We start from the raw sequence: 20767 nt of genomic DNA on the forward strand, positions 1-20767 counted from the left end.
GGTGTTCACTGGAAGGACTGATGTTGAAGCTGAAACTCCAATACTTAGGCCACCTGATGTGAAGAGCTGACTCATTGGAAAAGACCCTGATGCTGGGAAAGATTGAGGGCAGGAGGAGAAGGGGATGACAGAGGATGAGATGGTTGGATGGCATCACCGACTCAATGGACATGGGTTTGGGTGGACTCCGGGAGTTGGTGATGGACAGGGAGGCCTGTTGTGCTGCAGTCCATGGGGTTGCAAAGAGTTGGACACGACTGAGCAACTGAACTGAACTGATGTATATTTATTATTTCAGGAAAGACACCCAGGAAACTACCAACACTGGTTACCCCAGGGAAGGGCAGTCAAATGTGATGGAGGGAGTTTGATGGCGGATCAGTTTTGTTGTTGAGTTGCTCAGCCGTGTCTGACTCTTTGCAACCCCCTGGACTGTAGCCTGCTGGGCTCCTCTGTCCATGGGATTTCCCAGGCAAGACTTCTGGAGTAGATTGCCATTTCCTCCTCCAGGGGATCTTCCTGACCCAGGGATCAAACCTGCATCTCCTGCATTGGCAGGCTTTTACACTCTCTGAGAGTAAACTCCAGTAGTTCTAATGGCAGTCAGGTTGGAGAACCACTACTCTAAACCAACATTATCCTATCTGATTATTTTTCTTAGTGATCTGTAAACAGAGTTCATATAGATTCTGTAAACCAACCTGATGATTTCTTAGCACGACACAGTAAAACGTGCAGAAAGCAGCCAGTCAGATGTCCTTGAGTGCTCTGTTGGGAAATGGTATCTCTTTCAAGTCTTGCACCCTAGGTACCCCTTTGGGTGGAGAAAAAGCATTATTTGGGCAAATCCCCAACTTGGCAGTTGCAGACAGGGCATCCGGCTGTCCACCACAGCCCCAGAAGTCAGCCAGACATCAGTGATCCCCAAGCCATCGTCACCCACCACCCTCTCTTTGCCAAGTCTACCCCACCCACCATCCAGCATCCCCTAGCGCTCCATACCCCACTCACAATCCACTTTGGGATCTTTGTCTTCTTCCCAGGGGACTAAGTATTTGATACAGTAAATGCTGAAAAGAAACCAGACGCCAATAAAAAAGAACACACACAAGAACCATTGCAGTGTCTCATCCTTAGCAACTTTGTTTGGTTAGTACTGCATAACTCACAGCAGATTCCAAGGCACTGGCCTTGAACATTGCTACATGCTCTAGGCATTATCAGTAACAAGGTGCAATAGAGAACCACAGGCTCTTGCAAACTTGTCTCCAGTTTCTGGGTGGGAGGACTGTTGTCCCTGTTTTCTGTTGCTTTGTGTCTGAGCCGGGCCAATGTGTCCTGTGGCTTCGGAGGCCCTCCCTGTCTAGTTGATGCATCCTATATATTCTGCTACCACCATGACAATATCATTAACGCAACTAATAAAAACCTACCAGTTCCCTGCCTCCCATGTCAGTATGCCAAATGTGATCATAAAATTTCTACACAAAGAATTTCATACAAAGCGAGTCAAACAGCAACTAGAACGGCAGGTGATGTATCTGGCGAAGCTCGTGTTACTGAAGTTAATGCAAAAGTCGGCCTCCGCTCATGGTCTTATTAAATATATATCTTAAGGGATTGGAGTCATCTATTAGAAACGGTGGTAGCCCTGGTATAAATAATCGTCTCTTTAGAGTTTGGCATCAGTTTTTCAACGTGCTCCCTCGAAGCAGACAGTCTGTTGGAGGGATCAGTTTTGAGGGTGTGACACCCGAGGTGGCCGTGTTTCATGGCAGCCCCTGGGGGTGGGTGGTTCAGGTCCAAGGACAGAGGTGAGTCATGGTCACAGGTGCTGCAGGGCCTCCTGTCCTTGCTCCGTGTAACCGTCATCGCGGTGGCAGTTGGCCCACTGGCCGAAGGTCTCGTGGATGCGCACGTTTCTCTGCGTGTTGGCCAGACGCTTCTTATCTCGGGAGAAGAAGCTAAACCTTTGGGAAGGGAAAGACGGAAATGAGAGGCTGCCCTTGGCTGTGCACGCCACAGGTTTTGCAATTGCCAGGACGTACAGCAGCAAACGTGAGGGGAGCGAATCAACTCAAGGTGTGAAAGAAAAGGTTGGGGGTGCGGGTCAGAGTTATTCCAGAAAGCAGCGGGGGGCTGATTCTGCATGTGACCGTCACGGTACCTTGGAGGTGACACAGTGTGAGCAGGGCGTGCGCGTAGGTGATGTGTGATGTACCTCCCCTTAAGCACTGAAGGGGATTTCTCCTCCTTACCAGTGGAAATAAAAGCTACTGGAAACATACGTCATGGGTTTCTTTACCTCGATGATGCAGAGAAAGGAATACTCAGAAGCCATATGAAATGTAAGATGATTCAGATGTAAAGAGATGAATGTTTTAAAGTAAATATGTATTTATGTGACGTGAACTGGGAAGCTAGATAAGTAGCACCTCAAAGTCCAAATTTCATGGATATTTCTACTGCTTAGAATGAACTGAAAGTAGGTAGTTAAGAGATTAAAATACATATTAAGAAAAAGTAATAGTACACATGTGCACTGATTAGATAAACACTGTGAATACAGACTGTGAAAGAAATTTGGAAACATCAATTTGGACAAGTGACAAGAAGTGATCTAATGGTGAGAGCCTTTAGAAGTTGTCACAGTTACTATCTGCATGGCTACAGTAGACCATGAAGTCTTTTTCAAATAGCTGTGACTGTTGCTCACTGATCAATCAGAGCGAACCATCAGATGCCTGAATGATAAAAGTGGAAAGCTCAGGCCAAAAGCCGACAAAGTGGCCTGCTTGAAACAAAGTCAGCTTAAACGCCACCTCAACAGAGTCGAGGACCCAGGGCAGTCAACCCGAGTTGGCCCACATTGAGTATTTCCGATAAGTCCTTTCTAAGCTGCCAACTGTCCTCCTGTACTCCCAGCTTCTAATTAAAGATGATTTCTAGTCTTACTAAGTTCCTCTACTCTTGAATTTTGGTTTTTGAACTTGGTCAGAGTTATAGTAATTCAGTTATGTTTTCTGAGAGCAGGAATAGGAAGGAACCCCTGAGAAATCAAAGCTTCAACTATTTTTAGTTCCCTCTGTCTGTTTACCTATTAGGTTTTATTGTTTGTTTTGTTTCTGTTTTTTGGTGCTGTGGCCTATGGAGTTCAGTTTCAATCACATTTGGGTGAAAATGATTTTCCTATTCTGTGGTTACTGGATCCTACAATCACTTCCTACCTAGAATGAAGTAGTCTTTCACTGTAAAGCTGGGGCAAGCAAAGTCTGCCTGGAGAAATCCTCTGTACTAGCTAAAGTCTCTCTCTCTCTTTTAACGATGTCTTCTTGGACTGTTTTTGTTTGTTTGTCTTTAAACTTTTTACTTTGTACTGCGGTATAGCTGATTAACGATGTTGTGATAGTTTCAAGTGAACAGCGAAGGGACTCAGGCATGTATATGTAAAGCCTCTTTTTCTTCCTGCAGCCAATATATGTACTGGCAAATGAAGGAATGACTCTCATTCTGGGTTATTTGAGAGCTCTTTCTGTAATGTAATCGAAGCAATTAAGCTGGCCAGAAATATAGCAGCATTCATCACTGATACATATCATGTCTGCCTGATTCAAGCAGGAAAGCCACTTGCCACTTCCTGTCTAAGGGGACACAGAAAGAATCAAGACAAAGTCCCCTCTTCTGCTTTTCCTGTTAACAAGCTCAAACGGCTTGCTGACGATGGCTTGGCAAAACAAAGCAGTTTAGAAAGCCAGGGTGTGAAGATCGAAAAACACAGGGTTAGTGTCACTCGGGGTGGGTCATGGTGGGTGTGGCTTACTGACCCGTCATTTAAAGGACCTTCTTTACTGGATCATGGACAAGGTGGTTTTAGAATGGAAACAGAAAAGACAAAAAGAATTATCGGTGACAGAGCCCAGAATTCCAAGGCCTCACTCGTGCAGATGGAGCGTTCATGAGTGGCACGTTTGAAATCACACTCAACACCCACTTCAAATGGGAACACGCAGGGGGATGGCCATGCAGCTAAAGGGGCCAGAGGAGACAGGCCAGCCCCAGCGATAGCCGCAGCAGACACTGCAAAGGCACAGCTCAAGAGGAAACCAGAAAAAAATCCAGTGCCTACGAGGGACACAAGTCGTCGGACAGGCTGCAGGGTGGGGTCATCTATTATCAGTCCGGCTGCTACCATGGGCATTATGGCTGTAAAGATCCTGGTTAGAAAAGTACAGATAGACACAGAGAAGATAAAAACAGGGGAGGTTGGGACTTCCCTGGTGGTCCAGCGGCTGAGACTTCGCGATCCCAATGCAAGGGGCCCCGGGTTCGACCCCTGGTCAGGAAACTAGATCCCACATGCTGTAACTAAGAGTTTCCATGCCTCCACTAAAGATCCCGCATGCTGCAACAAAGACTCAGTGGAGCCCAATTAAAAAAACAAGGGCAAGGTGTGAAAAAGAAACACTCTCCACAGACAGGTCAGCTGAAGGGTTTGCTTATGGTTTACGTGGAACTGTGCTGCCCACCTACCACCCCGCCTCTGTGCATATTTTGGAAAGTCCTAACCCGTAGCTCAGAATGTGACCTTATTTAGAAATAGAACCCTTGCAGATGTAACTAGTTTTGGTGAGGTCATACCAGAGTAGGGTGGCCCCAGCCCAATACAACTGGTGTCCTTATAAAGGGGGACGTGTGGACACAGACATGCATACAGGAAGAAGGCCACGTGAAGATGAAGACAAAGCTTGGGGTGATGCTTCTATGAGTGAACAAAGGCCAAAGATGGCCAGCAAACCACCAGAAGCTAGGAGAGAGGCATGGAGAAGACGATCTCTCTCAACCCTTTGAAGGAACAGACCCCGCCGAGCACCCTGATCTTGGACGTCTAGCTTTCAGAACTGTGAGACAATACATCTCTGTTGTTTAAACCAGCTTGGTTTGTGGTACAGCAACCCTAGCAAATGAATAGCATGTGACAACCACGTAGGGAAGACAGGCTGGCCTCAAGGGCTGAAAACACAGGCCTGGATGTGAAGAACGGTAGATCAAAACCTCCTGTGGGATTCAGTGGTGACATCCGTGGGCATCTTCCAGCCCGTCTCCCCCACCCGCCACAAACTGCAGGCTTTGTATCCTGAAGGCAGCCAGGGGAGACGCAGGAGAGAAGATGAGGCAGCCAGGATGGGCCGGGCAGGAGACAGGCTGCATAATCGCTCCCCTGGATGAGCCAGAGCCTACTCGGCAAGCTCTGGGAGACAGTGGCTGACAGGGAAGCCTGGCGTGCTCCATGGGGTTGCAGAGAGTCGGACACAACTTAGCCACTGAACAACAAACAGTAATGAATACTCATCAGTTCCTTGTCTGGGCAAGGAAAATGAAGAAACTCCAACCACGTCTCCAGAACTTATTTTGAACAGCTTGGTTTTGTTTTTGTTTGTTTTTTTAAAGAGGTTGGCTGGGGAAAAGATATAATAATATGATGATCTCAAATGAGGTTTGAGAATTCTGTCTGGATCACTTTTCATGCAACTCCCCAAAGTAGCTGGGAGCTGGCATCTCAGCAGAACCGATCTGAACGGCTTCTCATGGTGACAGTGAGGGGCTTCCTACTGAATGGGCCCAGTCCACAGAGGCCAGGCTAGCGGGCATCATTAGCTTCTCGGCCATAAGGCTCTGCATTCACCTTTATGCTCTCTCTAGCATAACAGGGAGCCCCCACAGACACAGTCGTTGTTTGGGGGATGGCCCCAGATATGCGGGCTGGGTATTTTTCCTGGATAGATGTTTGCCTGCTGGGAAATGCTGGACTTCATTTGGGGCCCAATCAGGGGCCAGACTGATGCATTAGGGCCTTGGGACACCTGGCGGGGAGGCAGGAGGGGGTTCTGGTTGAGCTACTCTGTGGGTCTCGCTGGGATCCCTGACATGGACGGCGCCCCCTCCCCTCCCCATTCCAGGTGCCTCCCTGCATAAGCCACCTCCTCCAAAGGGACAGCCACTGCCATGAAAAAAGACTGGCTTGTTTTGGTCAAAAGTTATATCCTGGATACAATGTAGCTGGTTTCAAGCTCCCACCAGCCCCCACCACCGCCCCACCCTGCAACAATTATTTCTGGAAGACTCAAAGCAAATGAGGTTCTAACAGTGGCATTTCAGGCAGTGCAATGGGCGGCTGTGAAGAAGTTATTTCTGGGCTGCAGTGAGCAGGGTGGCAGGTAGGAGGACAGGGAGAGATTGCACCGTTGTCACTACCGTTGGATACTCAGGTGACCACCTGCTTCAAGGGCCAGCTTTTCTGGTGTGTGAGGCCAGCTGTTCTGATTGCAGCTTCCCTGGCTGAGCCTCTGTGCCCACTACCAGCTGGTCAGCCCCCTTCCTCCGCTCAGCAGCCCTGTGTGTGCCTGTCAGCCCGTGATGGAGAGCTGCGAGTGACACAAAGGGGGCGCTGGTGCCTGGTGTCCACTGGGGACGAGGGTGGAGCCACTCAGGCGCTCCCTCGTGACCTTCCCAGGCAGTGCCAGCCCAGACTCTCTGGCCAGCAGCTGCTCAATCACAAGCTATTCTTGGAACGTCCTCTGGGCACTCTGTTTGGACAGGCGGTTGGAGTTTCTGGTTCCCTCGACCAGTTCAGCCCAGAAATGTAGACTCTGGAGTCTTTGGCTGGTGGTGCATTTGAAAGATAAGGGAACTGGGCAGTCAGCCCATAGCTGGTGACTCGGGAAGTGGGGGAGGTAAAGAAAAGGAGGGGCAGGGAGGCCGAATGAGGCAGTTGGGGCAAGCACAGGGCTGGGTGGCAAAACAAGGCATGGGTTCCAATCCATCCCAACTTTGATCCTTCCCAGCAAGTGATCGCAGTGAAGTCAGTGGGCTTCCCTGGGCCTCAGTTTCCTCATCTGAGAAATGGTGCTAACAGTCCCAGCTCTGAATCTCCCTGACAGGGCAGAACCTCCAAGGTATTAAATAGTTACTGCTTACTCATTGGTGGGTGGGGAAAGTGGTGGAGAGCAGGAAGCTGAGCTGGAGAAGAGCTGTGAGCTGCACTAAAAAGGCTGTGTCGGGATTTCCCGACGCACTGGACACCGTGGTCCAGTGGCTGGGATGCTACGCTCCCAATGCGGAGGGGCCCGGGTTCCATCCCTAAGTCAGGCAACTAGATCCCAAGTGCCACATCTAAGACCTGGAGCAGCCAAGTAAATTAAAAAAAAAAAAAAAGCTGTATGACTAACATTCCACAAAAGCCAGGACAAAGGGACCAGACAGACCCAGATGGGTGCCTGAGAGTGAAGGATGGAGAGGGAGACAGGCGTGGAACCATCTTAAGAATGGCTACTCCCTTCCCTGGTCTCCAGGGAAGATCCATTTCTGCCCCAGGCTCTGAGCTCGTGGTCACCCTGATGCAGCTTCCGGTCAGCGGCCGAGGCGGACAAAGGCGACTGCTGTCCTGTCTGGGCTGGTCAAAAGCCTTTTGTGCCAGTTTGATCTCCCACTTATCCCCTAGAAGACCGGGGCAGCCATGGGACTAGCCACCTGCACCCCATGGAAGAGAGAATCTGAATTCCCTCTCCCTCTCTGTCTCTGGCTCCCAGATTCCAGCTGCTTCTCCAGCCAGGCTCAGACCCCAGGTCTTGCTGAGCAACCAGAGGCCAAACTAAAGGGGAAATGGGGTTTGAGAACAGAGTCCTTTCCGGAACAATCTGGGAAAAAAGAGGACCAGACACGACAGCCAACTCAAGTGTCTGTAGAAGAACTAGTAGAAAAAAGAGTGTTGGCTAATTCTGATTCCTTTCCTCTGGATTTTACCTAGTTTGCCATTTGCAAAGACCAACACTTAATTACCTGTTTTAGAGAGAGGGGGCTGGAGTGGAAAACTAGAAAGTCAGAACCACACTGCTTCAGAAGGAAGCCTTAGAATTACACGTGACTTGGAATTACAGTGCCGGAGATGCTGTACATGCAGTGCTGGTGGAGCAGAGGTGATGGAAAGGTCTGGCTGTTAAAGGGAAGGAGCTGCTGAGGGAAGAAGATGTTGCTCTCTTGGTCTTATCCTTCCCTTAGCCAAGGGAGGGACTGTGTGAGCTCATAAACGTTTTCTCTACTTCCCCAGGATTTAAGCCAAAGCATGTAAGATCACTTCTGCTTGTCCTAGGGCTTCCTTGGTAGCTGAGATGGTAAAGAATCTGCCTGCAATGCAGGAGACCCGGGTTTGATCCCTGGGTTTGGAAGATCCCGTGGAGAGGAAATAGCTACCCACTCCAGTATTCTTGCCTGGAGAATTCCATGGACAGAGGAACCTGACAGGCTACAGTCCATGGGGTTGCAAAGAGTTGGACATGACAGAGCAAATAACACTTTCTCTTTTCACTTTCTGCTCATCCTTACATGCAAGTGGGGCTGGAGGACAGATCAGGGTCTCAGCGAAAGGAATCCCACTTCTTACCAAGCACTGGATGGGAAATCTTAACCAAAGATACTGAGTACATCAGAGAATCAAGACCAAAGGGCTCCTTCTCCCCAAAGATGAGGTTACAGTGAACGCTGGTTACTTCTGTCTGCTCAGCAAACTGATCTTGCTTGGGGTCTGTCCCTCCCTTAACTTCTCTGTGGGAACTGGATGCAGTTAAAGCTGCTCCAAGCTTCAGGTGTGAGAAACAGACCAGACCAGACCTATGGATGCACTGCCCTGTGATTGGCTTAGGGGGTGGTCATGTGACCTGGTCAGAGCCAATGAAACTCAATTCTGTGACCCTGTGGGAGATTCTCTTTTCCCACTGAAGTTTCATACCAGAAAGCAGAAGCCTGAGCTGATGGTGGCTGTACTGCCACCCAAGAATACAGCACACAGAAAGGAAAACTGGGGTAGAGGTGGAGGGAACGAGGCAAAGCCCTGATGACAAGGCCTGGATCCAGCTGAATCTAAAGCCAAGATGACCTGAAAATTGTTAGTTGCTTGACCAACAGTTTATCTTAAGTTACTTAGAGGTGCGTTTCAAGTGCCATCAGAAGATTACAAACTAATACATGGCCAACATGGTGTTGAGATCCAGAGGAGGCCTATCAATGAATAGTTCCAAGCTTCACCCCCAGGAAATATTTATCCCTAAGCAGAACTGGGGACCACCCCCCCCAAATCCAGCAGATGGAGGGCCAACGTGTGAAGCTGGCCAAGAGTGGCTTGGAAGAAACCCACATCTTTAACCCCACACTCTACAGGGAGGCCAGCCTTTCCCAGGGCCCAACATTTGAACAAGTCATCCGTTTCTAAGGGCAAAACAAAAACCAACCCAGGGACTTCCCTGGCGGTCCAGTAACCACTGGACTTCTAATATAGAGGGTGCAGGTTCGATCCCTGGTTGGGGACCTAGGATCCCACATGCCTCAAGGCCAAGAAACCAAAACATAAAACTGAAGCAATATTGTAACAAATTCAATAAAGACTTTAAAAATAGTCCACATGAAAAAGAAAATCTTAAAAAAAAAAAAAAGACTGTACTTCCAATGCAGGAGGTGTGGGCTCAGTCCTTGGTCAGGGAACTAAGATCCCATACGCCGCCCAGCTCAATCAAAAACCCAAACCAAATAAAACCAAACAAAAACTAAAAGCAGAAGGTCCAGCAGTTACACACACTTTGCATTCCCTTCCCATCCCTCAACGCTGAGGCTTAAGTCAATTCACAGGATAAGAACTAGTCAAGGATTTTCAAACATAAATGGGCTTTAAAGTTTGAGGCATCCACGTAACACCCCAATTCCCCTCTCCAAACATCCCAGCTAGCTTTCCAACCCAGGCCACTTGCTTTCACAAAGCTTCTACCAGGGTTTGTGTGGAAGAACTGAGGCCTCTTTTACAATAAGTTGTAAGGCTGAGAGCCAGGAAGACCCTCTTAGGGGAGAACAGGAGGCCACAAGACAGCTGGGAGTGGGAGGCCCTGCTGCAGTTTAAAATGGGAACTGTGGGCTAGGTGCCTGGGTTTGAACCCTGACTCTGCTTCTTATTAGCTGTATGACCCTGGGCAGGTGACTGACTTCAGTGCCTCAGTTTCCTTAATTGTAAAATGGGAATGACAATACCCCCACCTCACAGGGCTACTGGAAAAGACCCTGATGCTGAGAAAGACTGAGGACAGAAGGAGAAGGGGGCGACAGAGAATGGGATGGTTGGATGGCATCACTGACTCAATGGACATGAGTTTGAGCAAACTCTGGAAGATAGTGAAGGACAGGGAAGCCTGGCGTGCTGCAGTCCATGGGGTCGCAAAAAGTTGGACGTGACTGAGCGACTGAACAATAACACAGGGCTATGGTGAGGACTCAATCTGCCGGGACAGTACTGGGCACATAGTACATTCTTAGTAGATATTAGCACATAGTAGGTTCTTGGTAGATATTAGCTAATGAGACTAGAGCTTTAACCCTTTACCTGAAGGGTTGCAGGGGTCAATGAACCAAAAACTGTTTGCAAAATTGTATGATTTCCTCCCCCAACCTCTCCAGGAAATGGTCTGCAACCTCTCATCTGAGTCTCAAAGGAGTCTTTTGATGCGAGGATCCCTGAAGTAGCTTTAAGTCTAGTTGAGAGCAACGACTAGGTTGCTCTTTTTCTTGTGTATTCCCCACAGCAACCAGGACCTGGCTCTGCATGTATTATGCACCAATGAATACTTAATAGAGAGATGGAGGGACAGATAAAGTCATCACAGAAAAGCATAGATAGGGTGGACCTGGGGCCATTCGGACATCTCAGAGCTGGGGTTTCAAGCCCTTAAGATGCACAAACCTTCCCCACCACGCAGTATTTCAGAGACATGCCCCACCTGATACACTCAAGCAAGCCCTGAGCGTCAGCCATAGGTCCCAGCCCTTTCCCGCACTCTCAGCCTTCCCCAAACCTCTCTGCCCAGGGACCAACCCCCATCCCCCTAGGAGGAACTCAGCCTTCAAGGTATAGAGGTGAACGCCAAGTCAAGGGCTAGGCCCAAAGTGCCCCAGGGTTAGGTCCATCTCGGCGGAAGGTGGTTAATGACAAGCCCCGGCCTGGAGCAGGTGCCCAGGAGAAGTGAGAGGTCATGTGAACCACCAGCTCAGCCGGCAACGAGCAGCTCCAGATACCAGAAGCGCAGCACTTACAGTCGCTTGATCCCAGACTCGGGCTGGGGAGACATTCTCGGGTGGGCAATGGGTGGAGGTTGGGGTATTTGATTCTCCTCTTCGATTTCTTCACTGGAAGGAGTTGAGAGACATGAGATTAGAGAGTCAACAATTCCATGAAAGCTGGAATATTTCAAGGGCACTGTCTGGTGGTCTGAGAGGGCACATACTTTTACAAAGGAGTGATAATAAGGGACCCAGGAGGACAACAGTGGCCTTCGCCCCACAAGCTCTCTGCCTCAGGGGCTGGCTTCTGGAATGGCCAGTTAAGAGGAAGGATATGTCCCGGAGGCAATGCACACAGGTGTCTGCAGCCCCTTTGGCCCAGTTGGCCATGAGTGAGAAATTTCAGGAAGGTACCCACATCTCTACTTTAAGTTTACTTTGGAGAGTCTAGCCAAATAGAATGATTTCCTATTTCCTATTCTTTCCAAATGTTTCCTTGTCTCCATGCCTTTGCGATTCATTCTGCCTGGAATATGCCACCCACATCTCCCATATCTAAGAAGTACCCTGTCCTTTAGAGAAGGCCCAGTTCAAATGCCACCTCCTCCAGGAAGCCTTCCTGATTTCCACCCCATCCCCAAGCCAGAAGAGATTTCTCTCTTTTTCAAGCAGCCAGTGCACACACTGTCATAAAACTTTCTTACGTGGCAGACTCGCAGTGGGTTTTCAATAAGCATGTATGGCATTGTATTTTCTCTGATGTCTTATCTTCCCTACAAGGGCAGGGACCACATTGGTCCTTCCTTCCAGTTTTCTATTCAACAGGCACTTGTGCACCTACTCTGGGCTAAGCTGCCTCCTGAGTGCTGGGAACTTAGTCATGAACAAGACAAGTAAGGTTTCTGGTGCCATGATGGTGCAGTCTGGTGTGGAAACAGACAATAAAACCAGCACGTTCCGGAACAGGAGAATGTGAAATGGTGAAAAAAGCCATGAAGAAAGTAAAACTGAGGGGGGTGTGGGACTTCCCTGGTGGTGCAGTGAATAAGAATCCGCCTGCCAGTGCAGGAGGACATGGGTTGACCCCTGGTCAGGGAAGATTCCACAGGCTGTGGAGCACTAAGCCCGCATGAGGGCCCGAGAGCCAAAAGTACTGAAGCCTGTGCTCCACAATGAGAAGCCTGAGCACCACAACGAGGAGCAGCCCCTGCTTGTTGCAACTAGAGAAAGCCTGCACAAATCGATGAAGACACAGCACAGCCAAAAAGAAAGCAAAACTGAGTAAAATGAGAGACTGTGACTAGGGCAGAGCACTCCTTGAAGGGGCGGCGATGGTGAAGGAAGGCCTCTCTCAGGATGTGACACCCGACCCAAACCCTGTGTGACCAGGAGCCAACTACGGGAAGAGTCATGCAGAATGTTTTTCCAGCTGCAGGAGCAGCATGTGCAAAGGTCCTGAAGTTACCTGAACCGAGCAAGGTGTGTTTTGAGGAACCAATAGAAGGGCAATGTGTACAAAGCTGGGGCTTCCCAGGTGGCGCTAGTGGTAAAGAACCCACCTGCCAATGCAGGAAACATGAGACATGGGTTCGATCCCTGAGTTGGGAAGATCCCCTGGAGAAGGGAATGGCAACCCACTCCAGTATTCTTGCCTGGAGAATCCCATGGATAGAGGAGCCTGGCAGGCTACAGTCCACAGGGTCACACAGAGTTGGACACAAGTTGAGCGACGAAGCACATGTACAAAGCTGAACGAGTATGAGGTGGCATGGTATGAGACAGTTGTTTAAGTCGGAAAAGTGCTGTGCATAGGACTTTGCAGGAGAATGGGAATGTTTTTCTTCACTGTTCAATATGTGGCCATCAGCCACAAGTGCTAATGGAACACTTGAAATGTGGTGAGTGCCACTGAGGAACTGAATTTTACATTTTACTTAAGTTTAATGCATTTAAATAGCCACACATGGCTAGTGGCTACTGTATGTGCAAGGACTTCATTGATCACGGATGAACTAAATGATCAAAAATATTAGGCTGGGTAGCTCCATCATCTCTGTTAATTTTTAGTGGCTACTGTATGTGCAAGGACTTCATTGATCACGGATGAACTAAATGATCAAAAATATTAGGCTGGGTAGCTCCATCATCTCTGTTAATTTTTTTCCTTTTTATCCCCCACCATCTCTTATCTGTAATTCCCAAATCCAAACAGCTCTAAAAACCAAAATTCGCTTTTTTGGTCATTCATTTGGTGGCAAACTCTGAAATGAAATCTCGTGAGGCTGTTTATCATCTTGACTGATCCCATTGATTTCGTATGAATGTTCACATCTTTTGCTGCAAAAATATTCTTTTGTTTGATTTGGGGGGAGCTGCCCCAGAACTCACATGTAGTAAAGATCATAAGGTAATACAGTATTTATAATATTCCTTTTTAACTGCTGGAAAAGTTCTGAATTATAAGAGGAATCTGAGCCCCAGTTTCAGAAAGGAATTCTGAGTTGGTATGTAAGTGCTTCAGGCCAGCGACGATGCCCACAATGAACACAGGTGCAGTCCTTGTCTTCCAGGTGTGAATTTGTCCCCAGACTCTGAACAACCTCAGAATGGAGCCAGCCTGGGAGCTCCGCGGAACACTCACCTCTTATAGTATGCCAGCTCTTCTTGCAACAAAAACACCTTGGACTTGAGCTCATTCCTTTCATGTAGCACGTCCCGCAGCTCCTGCAGTGTGAACCGGGGGCGGTTGGGGTCCTTGAGATCCATGGCTACCTTCTCCGCCTCGGAGACACACTCTTCTCCGCCCAGCTCCGCCTGGAGGGGGCAGAGATGCTGCTAATGAATTCCTGGCCACAGCCACTAGCACCCACTCTGCATCCTGCCGGAGCCTGAATTTCCCACCCTCCCCAGGGCCTGAGCAGCTTGCCGAGGGCGCTATTTTAAGAACTTGCGGGCGGCCTCTGCTCACGTTCTGTGCAGTCAGCATTCATCCTTGGGGAGAGCACAGCCAGTGGCCACCTGTGCACTGTTTGCCTTCTCAATACCCAGACCCACAGTCCCATTGCCTCCCCAGTTGACTCAGGGTTTTAATTACAAATAACACTAAAAGGCGTCAGAGGAGAAGAAACGCAATGCTCCCCCAGTGCCACCGTCCTCGTAAGTCTGCCTGATTTCCCTTCCCCATGTTCTTGCTTCATTTTCTAACCAATTGGCATATTCAGTCCTGTCTGACTCTTTGCAACCCCATGGACTCTAGCCTGCCAGGCTCCTCCGTCCATGGAATTACCCAGGCAAGAATACTGGAGTGGGCTGCCATTTCCTCCTCCAGGGGATCTTCCCATCCTGGGAATCAAACCCGAGCGTATTGCATCTCCTCTCGTGTCCACTGCGCCTCCTAGGAAGCCCTTACTAACGGAGGCTATTGCTAATTTGGCCAAAGTCGCTGGAATCAGATCCAGTGTGCCATTCTCTATTCCTTTTTTCTTTGATAACAAGTTGTACACAGTTTCCTATTTGTTACTAGCCTTTTGGCCTTCCCCAGGGGTGGCGGGGATCTATTCACTGGCGTCCGTGGAAGCCCTGGTAGGGGTGGAGGTGGGAGGTTAATGTTGCAGCTGCCGCAGGGCATTTATGTCTCTTCCACGTGGATCACACAGATGGATCCTAGTCTGCTAAGTTTCCAGACCCAAACCCCACACTCCTGCTCTCTTCCACAGCAAGGAGTTTTGTGGTTGTTTTTCCTAATTGTGATAAAAATCCACTTAACATAAAATCTCCATTTTAAAATGCACAATTCAGGGATTTCCCTGGTGGTCCAGTGGTTAAGCTTCTGCACTCTCAGTGCAGGGGGCCCAGGTTCAATCCCTGGTTGGAGAACTAAGATCCTACATACCACTTGGCATGGCCAAAAATTAAAAAGAAAATAAAATTCAATATAAAAAATCAAAACCCTATTAAAAATAAAACGCACAATTCCATGATGCTAGATGGCACAATGGTAAAGAACCTGCCTGCCAATGCAGGAGACTCAGGAGACACAGATTCAATCCCTGGGTCGGGAAGGTCCCCTGGAGAAGGAAACAGCAACCCACTCCAGTATTCTTGCCTGGAGAATTCCATGGAGAGAGGAGCCTGGCGGGCTACAGTCCATGGGGTCACAGAGTCGGACACGACTGAGTGTGCATGCGTGTAGCACGTTCTTGGTGCAGTGCAACCACTTCTAACTGGTTTCAAAACATTTTCCAGAGGAAACTCCACACCCATCAGCAGTCCCCCTTTCCCCAGCCTCTGGCAACCACCATCTGCTTTCTGTTTCTCTATGAGTCTGCCTTTTCTGGACATTTTCTAGAAATGAAATCATATATGTGGCTTTTGGTGACTGGTTTCTTTCACTCATGTTTTCAAGATTCATCTACATTGTAGCCCGTATCAGCACGTCATTCCTTTTCATTGCTAAATAATATTCCACTGAGTGAATAGACCACATTTTGTTTATCCTTTTATCCACTGATGGACATCTAAATTGCTTCTACCTTTCGATAAATGAACAATGCTGCCATGAGCATCTGTGTGCGAAGATTTGTTTGAACGCTTCAGTTCCTTGGGGTATACATCTAGGAGTGGAATTGCTGGGTCATATGGTGACTCTATGTTTAACTTCTGGAGGAACTGCCAAACTGTTTTCCACAGTGGCTGCCCCCTTTTACATTCCTGTAAGCAGTGTAGGAGGGGTTTGACATTCTCCACATCCTTGCCAACATTTTTTTCTTTTTTTGATAGCAAGGAAGTTTTTGCAAGCTTTCCAGGTCCAAGCTGGCCGTATCAGCAGGTGGCCCATACTCTACAGGCAGTGTACAATTCCTGACAGCCTTGCATTGCCAATGTCCCATGATTGTCCAGAAGGAGTGGACAAAAGCTTAGGACAACAGTTGGAAAACTTTGGACCAAGGGAAAGGGATTGAAATACAGAACTGGCTCCCCACCCCACCAAAACCCCACAGAAGCACAAGGAGAAAGGGACTCCAGCCTAGATGGGCCAGGTGGCTGAAGGACTACAGGAGGCAGAGCTGAGATGCCTCACGTCTGGAGAGAGTCGGGGACGTGCTGTTCTGGGAGAGGACAGTTGAAAGGAGACACCACCCACCAGAGGAGATCAGGTGACGGCAGAGCCACCCGGCAGGCGTGGGATGGGAAGCGGGTCTGAGCCGGAGTCAGCGCGAGCAGGGGCAGCAGGGGAGGGGTCTGGAGGCGGCGGGAAACTGAAACCTGACACACGCCGCCCACCCAAGCCAGCTGGGCAGCTGAGAGGGGCCCCTTCCTGCCCAAGAACTGGGGAGGAGACAGGGGATTAACACCCCAGGAAGGCACTCTAAGGTGGTCACTGATGCCACACCTGCAAAGGACTGTGTTCTCAGGGTACATCTTCAAAGGGTTTTTGGTTTTTTTTTTTTTTGGCTGTACCATTGGCATATGGGATCTTAGCTCCCCAACTAGGGATTGAACCTGCGCCCCTGGCATTGGAAGCATGGAGTCTTAACCACTAGACCACCAGGGAAGTCCATCTTCAGTGTTTAACTCCCTCTGCAGAGCCTTTGGGGCTGCTCCTTGGACCACCTGATGACCATACATTCAGACAGTATCCTCTACCCAAGACCATGTAGAACAAATGCTTAATACACAGCAAGCACTCACTAATGGCAGTTCTCTTCTCTTCCTCTGCCCAGGTTAACCACAGAGCATCCTCGGAGGTGTGTGTGTGTGTGTTAGTCACTCAGTTGTGTCCAACTCTTTGCAACCCCATGGACTGTAGCCTGCCAGGCTCCTCTATCCATGGATTTTCCAGGCAAGAAGACAGGAGTGCGTTGCCATTCTCTTCTCCAGGGGATCTTCCCAATCCAGGGATCAAACCCAGGTCTAATAGTCACTTAATATGACTGAGCACCAACTTTGTGCCTGCTGGTCACTGAGCTAATAAGATGAATCAGACAGGTGGAGGTGGAGGAAAGATACACACAAATAGAAATTTATAAGATAATATAATGAAAGGTGCAAGGACATCAATTCTGAGGAGGACCACAGAAGATGTTACTGCAGATGTGGTCTCTGTGCACAGGGTCTTGAGGGATGTGTAGGAGTTCACCAAGAACTCTGGGCCCACCCCAGTGGCCCCACTTCCACCCCACCCGCCTTTTATTTGATTCTGTGTTCTAAAACTCCTTTGAAGTAGTTGCCAATTGTTTTAGATCAGGAGATTTCACATTGAAGTTTGGGTTTCGGGCTTCTTTTTGGGAAAAACATTGGAAAACTAGGTCACATGGAGTCTACATGGCAACACTGGGCTGATGCTGTGTGGCAGCTACGTCCTTTTATGCGCTGTTTCCAGGGCTGCACACTCATCTCTCCTTTTTCCCTCTCTGCCTAGATGCCATAGGTGTTAAAAGCTGTAGACAGAAATCTCAGGCTCACACACTCCCTTCCAGCCCTTCCTTCAAACAACCCAGGCTCTTACACTCGCTGGGCAAGTCCCCTGCCTCTTTCTGTCTCTGGGAAGTGCCAGCTGACAGATGATCACATGCCTGGGGAAGACATAAAGCCCTTCAGGAGGGGTCCCAACCCCTCACTTTCCCAGAGGGCTCTGGGCAAGCTGCCTGCTCCTTTCCAGGCCTGTTTCCCCAGTGAGCCCTAAAAAACCCATTAATATTTCTAAGGGGTCTTCCCACGCCTACATCAGGCATTCTTATGAATACAGGCTTTCAGGGTATGGTAGTTCCCTGCTCACCTCCATGGGCTGTCCTCACCCAAGACACCAAAGGGCTTGCTCAGAACCTGAGTTCTTTATCTCTGGCAAAAAGACAGTTCTTTTATCAGAGGAACAACCTGATCCCCTTAGAGCTTGAGAGATGCCGAGACAGGTGTGGAAAAAAAGTCCTGATTTCTGGGACTGCCGCCTGGAAGTGCAGAAGAGGATGAGACTGGGGCTTCAGCTTTTCCGGAGGCCACCAGGCACTGCTGCAGTGCCCTGGGCAGCCCAGTCCTCGAGAGACATGGCCAAGGCTCTTCCCAACATGGCAATCGGGTCAATCGGCAGCGAGCCTTCTAGACTTAGCCCATGAGGGACCACAGAGGTAGCTCGGGTTATCGCTGATTGTCTGTGGTCCCCTGAGGCTCTCTGGGCACAGCTTGAGGGAGATGCCTGAGGCCCCAGGTACTCCCCAGGGAGGCCCAAGAGACCAGCCGACAAGCAATGGGGCCTGTCCAGAGGCCTTAGGGAGACAATACCTTCCATCAGGGCCCTCCATCCTGAGTCCTGGCCCCCTGGGCATGCTCCCCTCACCCCACCACTGCCTGGGTCTAGCAAGATCACTTCCTGTGCTCCCAAGGCCCCTGGAACATACTTCTGAGCAGCCCTCGCCCAGCAGTGGGGAATGACTATGCTCTGGTCACCCTTGGTAGCTCCAGGCTACCATGGATAAATTCAGTGCCCAAAACCCTGGTTCACAGGCCAGCCATCAGGCCCCTCTCTGCTTTTCCTGTACACTTAAAAACAAACAAACAACTAGAAACAGACTCACAGACTTAAAAAATGAACTTACAGTTACCAGGGGGGAAGGATGAGGGGAAGGGATAGTAAGGGAGTATGGGATCAACATGTACACTCTGCTAAATTTAACATGGATAACCAACAAGGACCTACTGTGTAGCACAGGGAACTTTGCCGTATGTCATGTGGCAGCCTGAACAGGAGGGGAGTTTGGGGGAGAACAGATACATGCATAGGTATGGCTGAGTCACTTTACTGTGTGCCTGACACTATCACAACATCTTAATCAGCTACACTCCAATATAAAAAGTTAACAAACAAACAAACAAACAAAAACCCCAACTTACTAAGAAATCATAACTTAAAAGGCGGAGACACTGACATCGAGGAGGTACTATTACCTTTAAGTTTTCTTACTGGTTTTATATAAAGTCCTTTAGACAAGAAGCCGACTTCATTTTCTTAGGGTTTATATGTCCAACTGTCAAAGGCAGGACAGCCATCAGTTAAACTGTGAGAAGCTGGATGAGCTAGAAAACATGCTGAGTAGGAAGGTAGTCAGGATCACATGGTGCATGAGTCCATTTCAACGAAATGTCCAGAAGAGGCGAATCCACAGAAACAGAAAGTAAACGAGTGGTTGCTGAGGCTGGGGGAGGCAGATGGGGAGTGACTGCTGATGCGTAGGGAGTTTCTTTCCGGGCTGATGGAAATGTTCTAGATAGTGGTGACAATCACACAATAGAGTGAATATATTTAATGCTAAAAACCACTGACCTGGGGACTTCCCAGGAAGTCTCGTGGATAAGATTTTGCCCTTTTGGGACTTCCCTGCTGGTCCAGTGGCTAAGACCATGAGCTCCCAATGCAAGGGACCTGGGTTTGATCCCTGGTCAGGGAACTAGATCCCACATGCTGCAACTAAGACCCTGTACAGCCAAATAAATAAATATTATTTTTTAAAGACTTTGTGCTTCTAAGGCAGCAGGTGCGGGTTTGATCCCTGGATAGAACTAAGATTCCACATGGCACAGCCAAAAAATAAAAAAATTTATCTGTACACTTTAAAATGGATGGATTGTATACCATGTGAATTACCTTTCAATAAATATGTTATAAAAATATACAAAGAGACCTGCCTACTGGAGATCACACTGAAATGACAGCATTAACATCTCAGAAAGAATCATATGAATCAAGAGGCAATGTTAAGAACAGATTCCTCTAGGCAAATACCCAGAGAAAACCATAATTCAAAAAGATACATGCACCCCAGTGTTCACTGCAGCACTCTTTACAATAGCCAGGACATGGAAGCAACCTAAATGTCCATCAACGCAGGAATGGATAAAGAAGATGTGATACATATATACAAACGAATACTACTCAGCCATAAAAGGGAAGGAAACAGGGTCATTTGTAGAGATGTGGATGGAAATAGAGTCTGTCATACAGAGTTAAGTAAGACAGAAAGAGAAAAACAAATATCGTATATTAGCGCATACATGTGGACTCTAGAAAAATGGTACAGATGATCTTATTTGTAAAGCAGAAATGGAGACACAGAGAATGTGTGGATACCGAGGGGGATGGGGTGGAGTTTGGGATGAATTGGGAAATTGGGATTGACATATATACATTATTGATACTATGTATAAAATAGATAAATAAGAACATACTGTATAGCTCAATGCTCTGTGGTGACCTAAATGGGAAGGAAATTTTAAAAACGTCGGGGGTGGAATACATGTATACATATAGCTGGTTCACTCTGCTGTACAGCAGAAACTAACACAATATTGTAAAGCAACTATACGCCAAAAGGGCTTCCCTGGTGGCTCAGCTGGTAAAGAATCCACCTGCAATGCGGGGGACCTGGGTTCGATCCCTGGGTTGGAAGATCCCCTGGCGGAGGGCATGGCAACCTACTCCAGTATTCTTGCCGGGAGAATCCACATGGACAGAGGAGCCTGGCGGGCTACAGTCCATGGGGTCGCAAAGAGCTGGACACAACTGAGCAATTAAGCACAGCACAGTACATACTCTGATAAAAGTTTAAAAAAAAAAAGAATGGATTCCTCCCTGGCTCTGGATCCCTGCATAGCTCCCATCTTCCCTCACTGATCTGGTGCCAGG

The 20767-nt window shown here is 48.6% G+C and overlaps 1 protein-coding gene across 9 annotated transcripts in view; it reads right to left on the bottom strand.

The window, feature by feature from the left end:
* Nucleotides 1–1117: 1117 nt before the first annotated feature.
* Nucleotides 1118–20767, bottom strand: part of RILPL1 (Rab interacting lysosomal protein like 1) — a 42385-nt gene continuing 22735 nt past the window's right edge. For 2 of the 9 annotated variants that reach the window (XM_070386285.1, XM_070386288.1), the window contains 4 exons: nt 13733–13905; nt 11125–11217; nt 3825–3848; nt 1118–1970 (listed from right to left, as the gene is read on the bottom strand). In XM_070386285.1, the coding sequence (XP_070242386.1) occupies nt 1826–1970; nt 3825–3848; nt 11125–11217; nt 13733–13905 (435 nt within the window). In that variant the 3' untranslated portion in view covers nt 1118–1825. Of the gene's footprint in view, nt 1971–3824; nt 3849–4126; nt 4215–11124; nt 11218–13732; nt 17059–18868; nt 19349–20767 lie in introns of those variants that run through there. The other 7 variants (XM_070386287.1, XM_070386291.1, XM_070386286.1 and 4 more) reach the window with 5 other exon arrangements.

The sequence above is a fragment of the Bos mutus genome, chromosome 17 (assembly GCF_027580195.1).
Source record: "Bos mutus isolate GX-2022 chromosome 17, NWIPB_WYAK_1.1, whole genome shotgun sequence".
NCBI lineage: Eukaryota > Metazoa > Chordata > Mammalia > Artiodactyla > Bovidae > Bos > Bos mutus.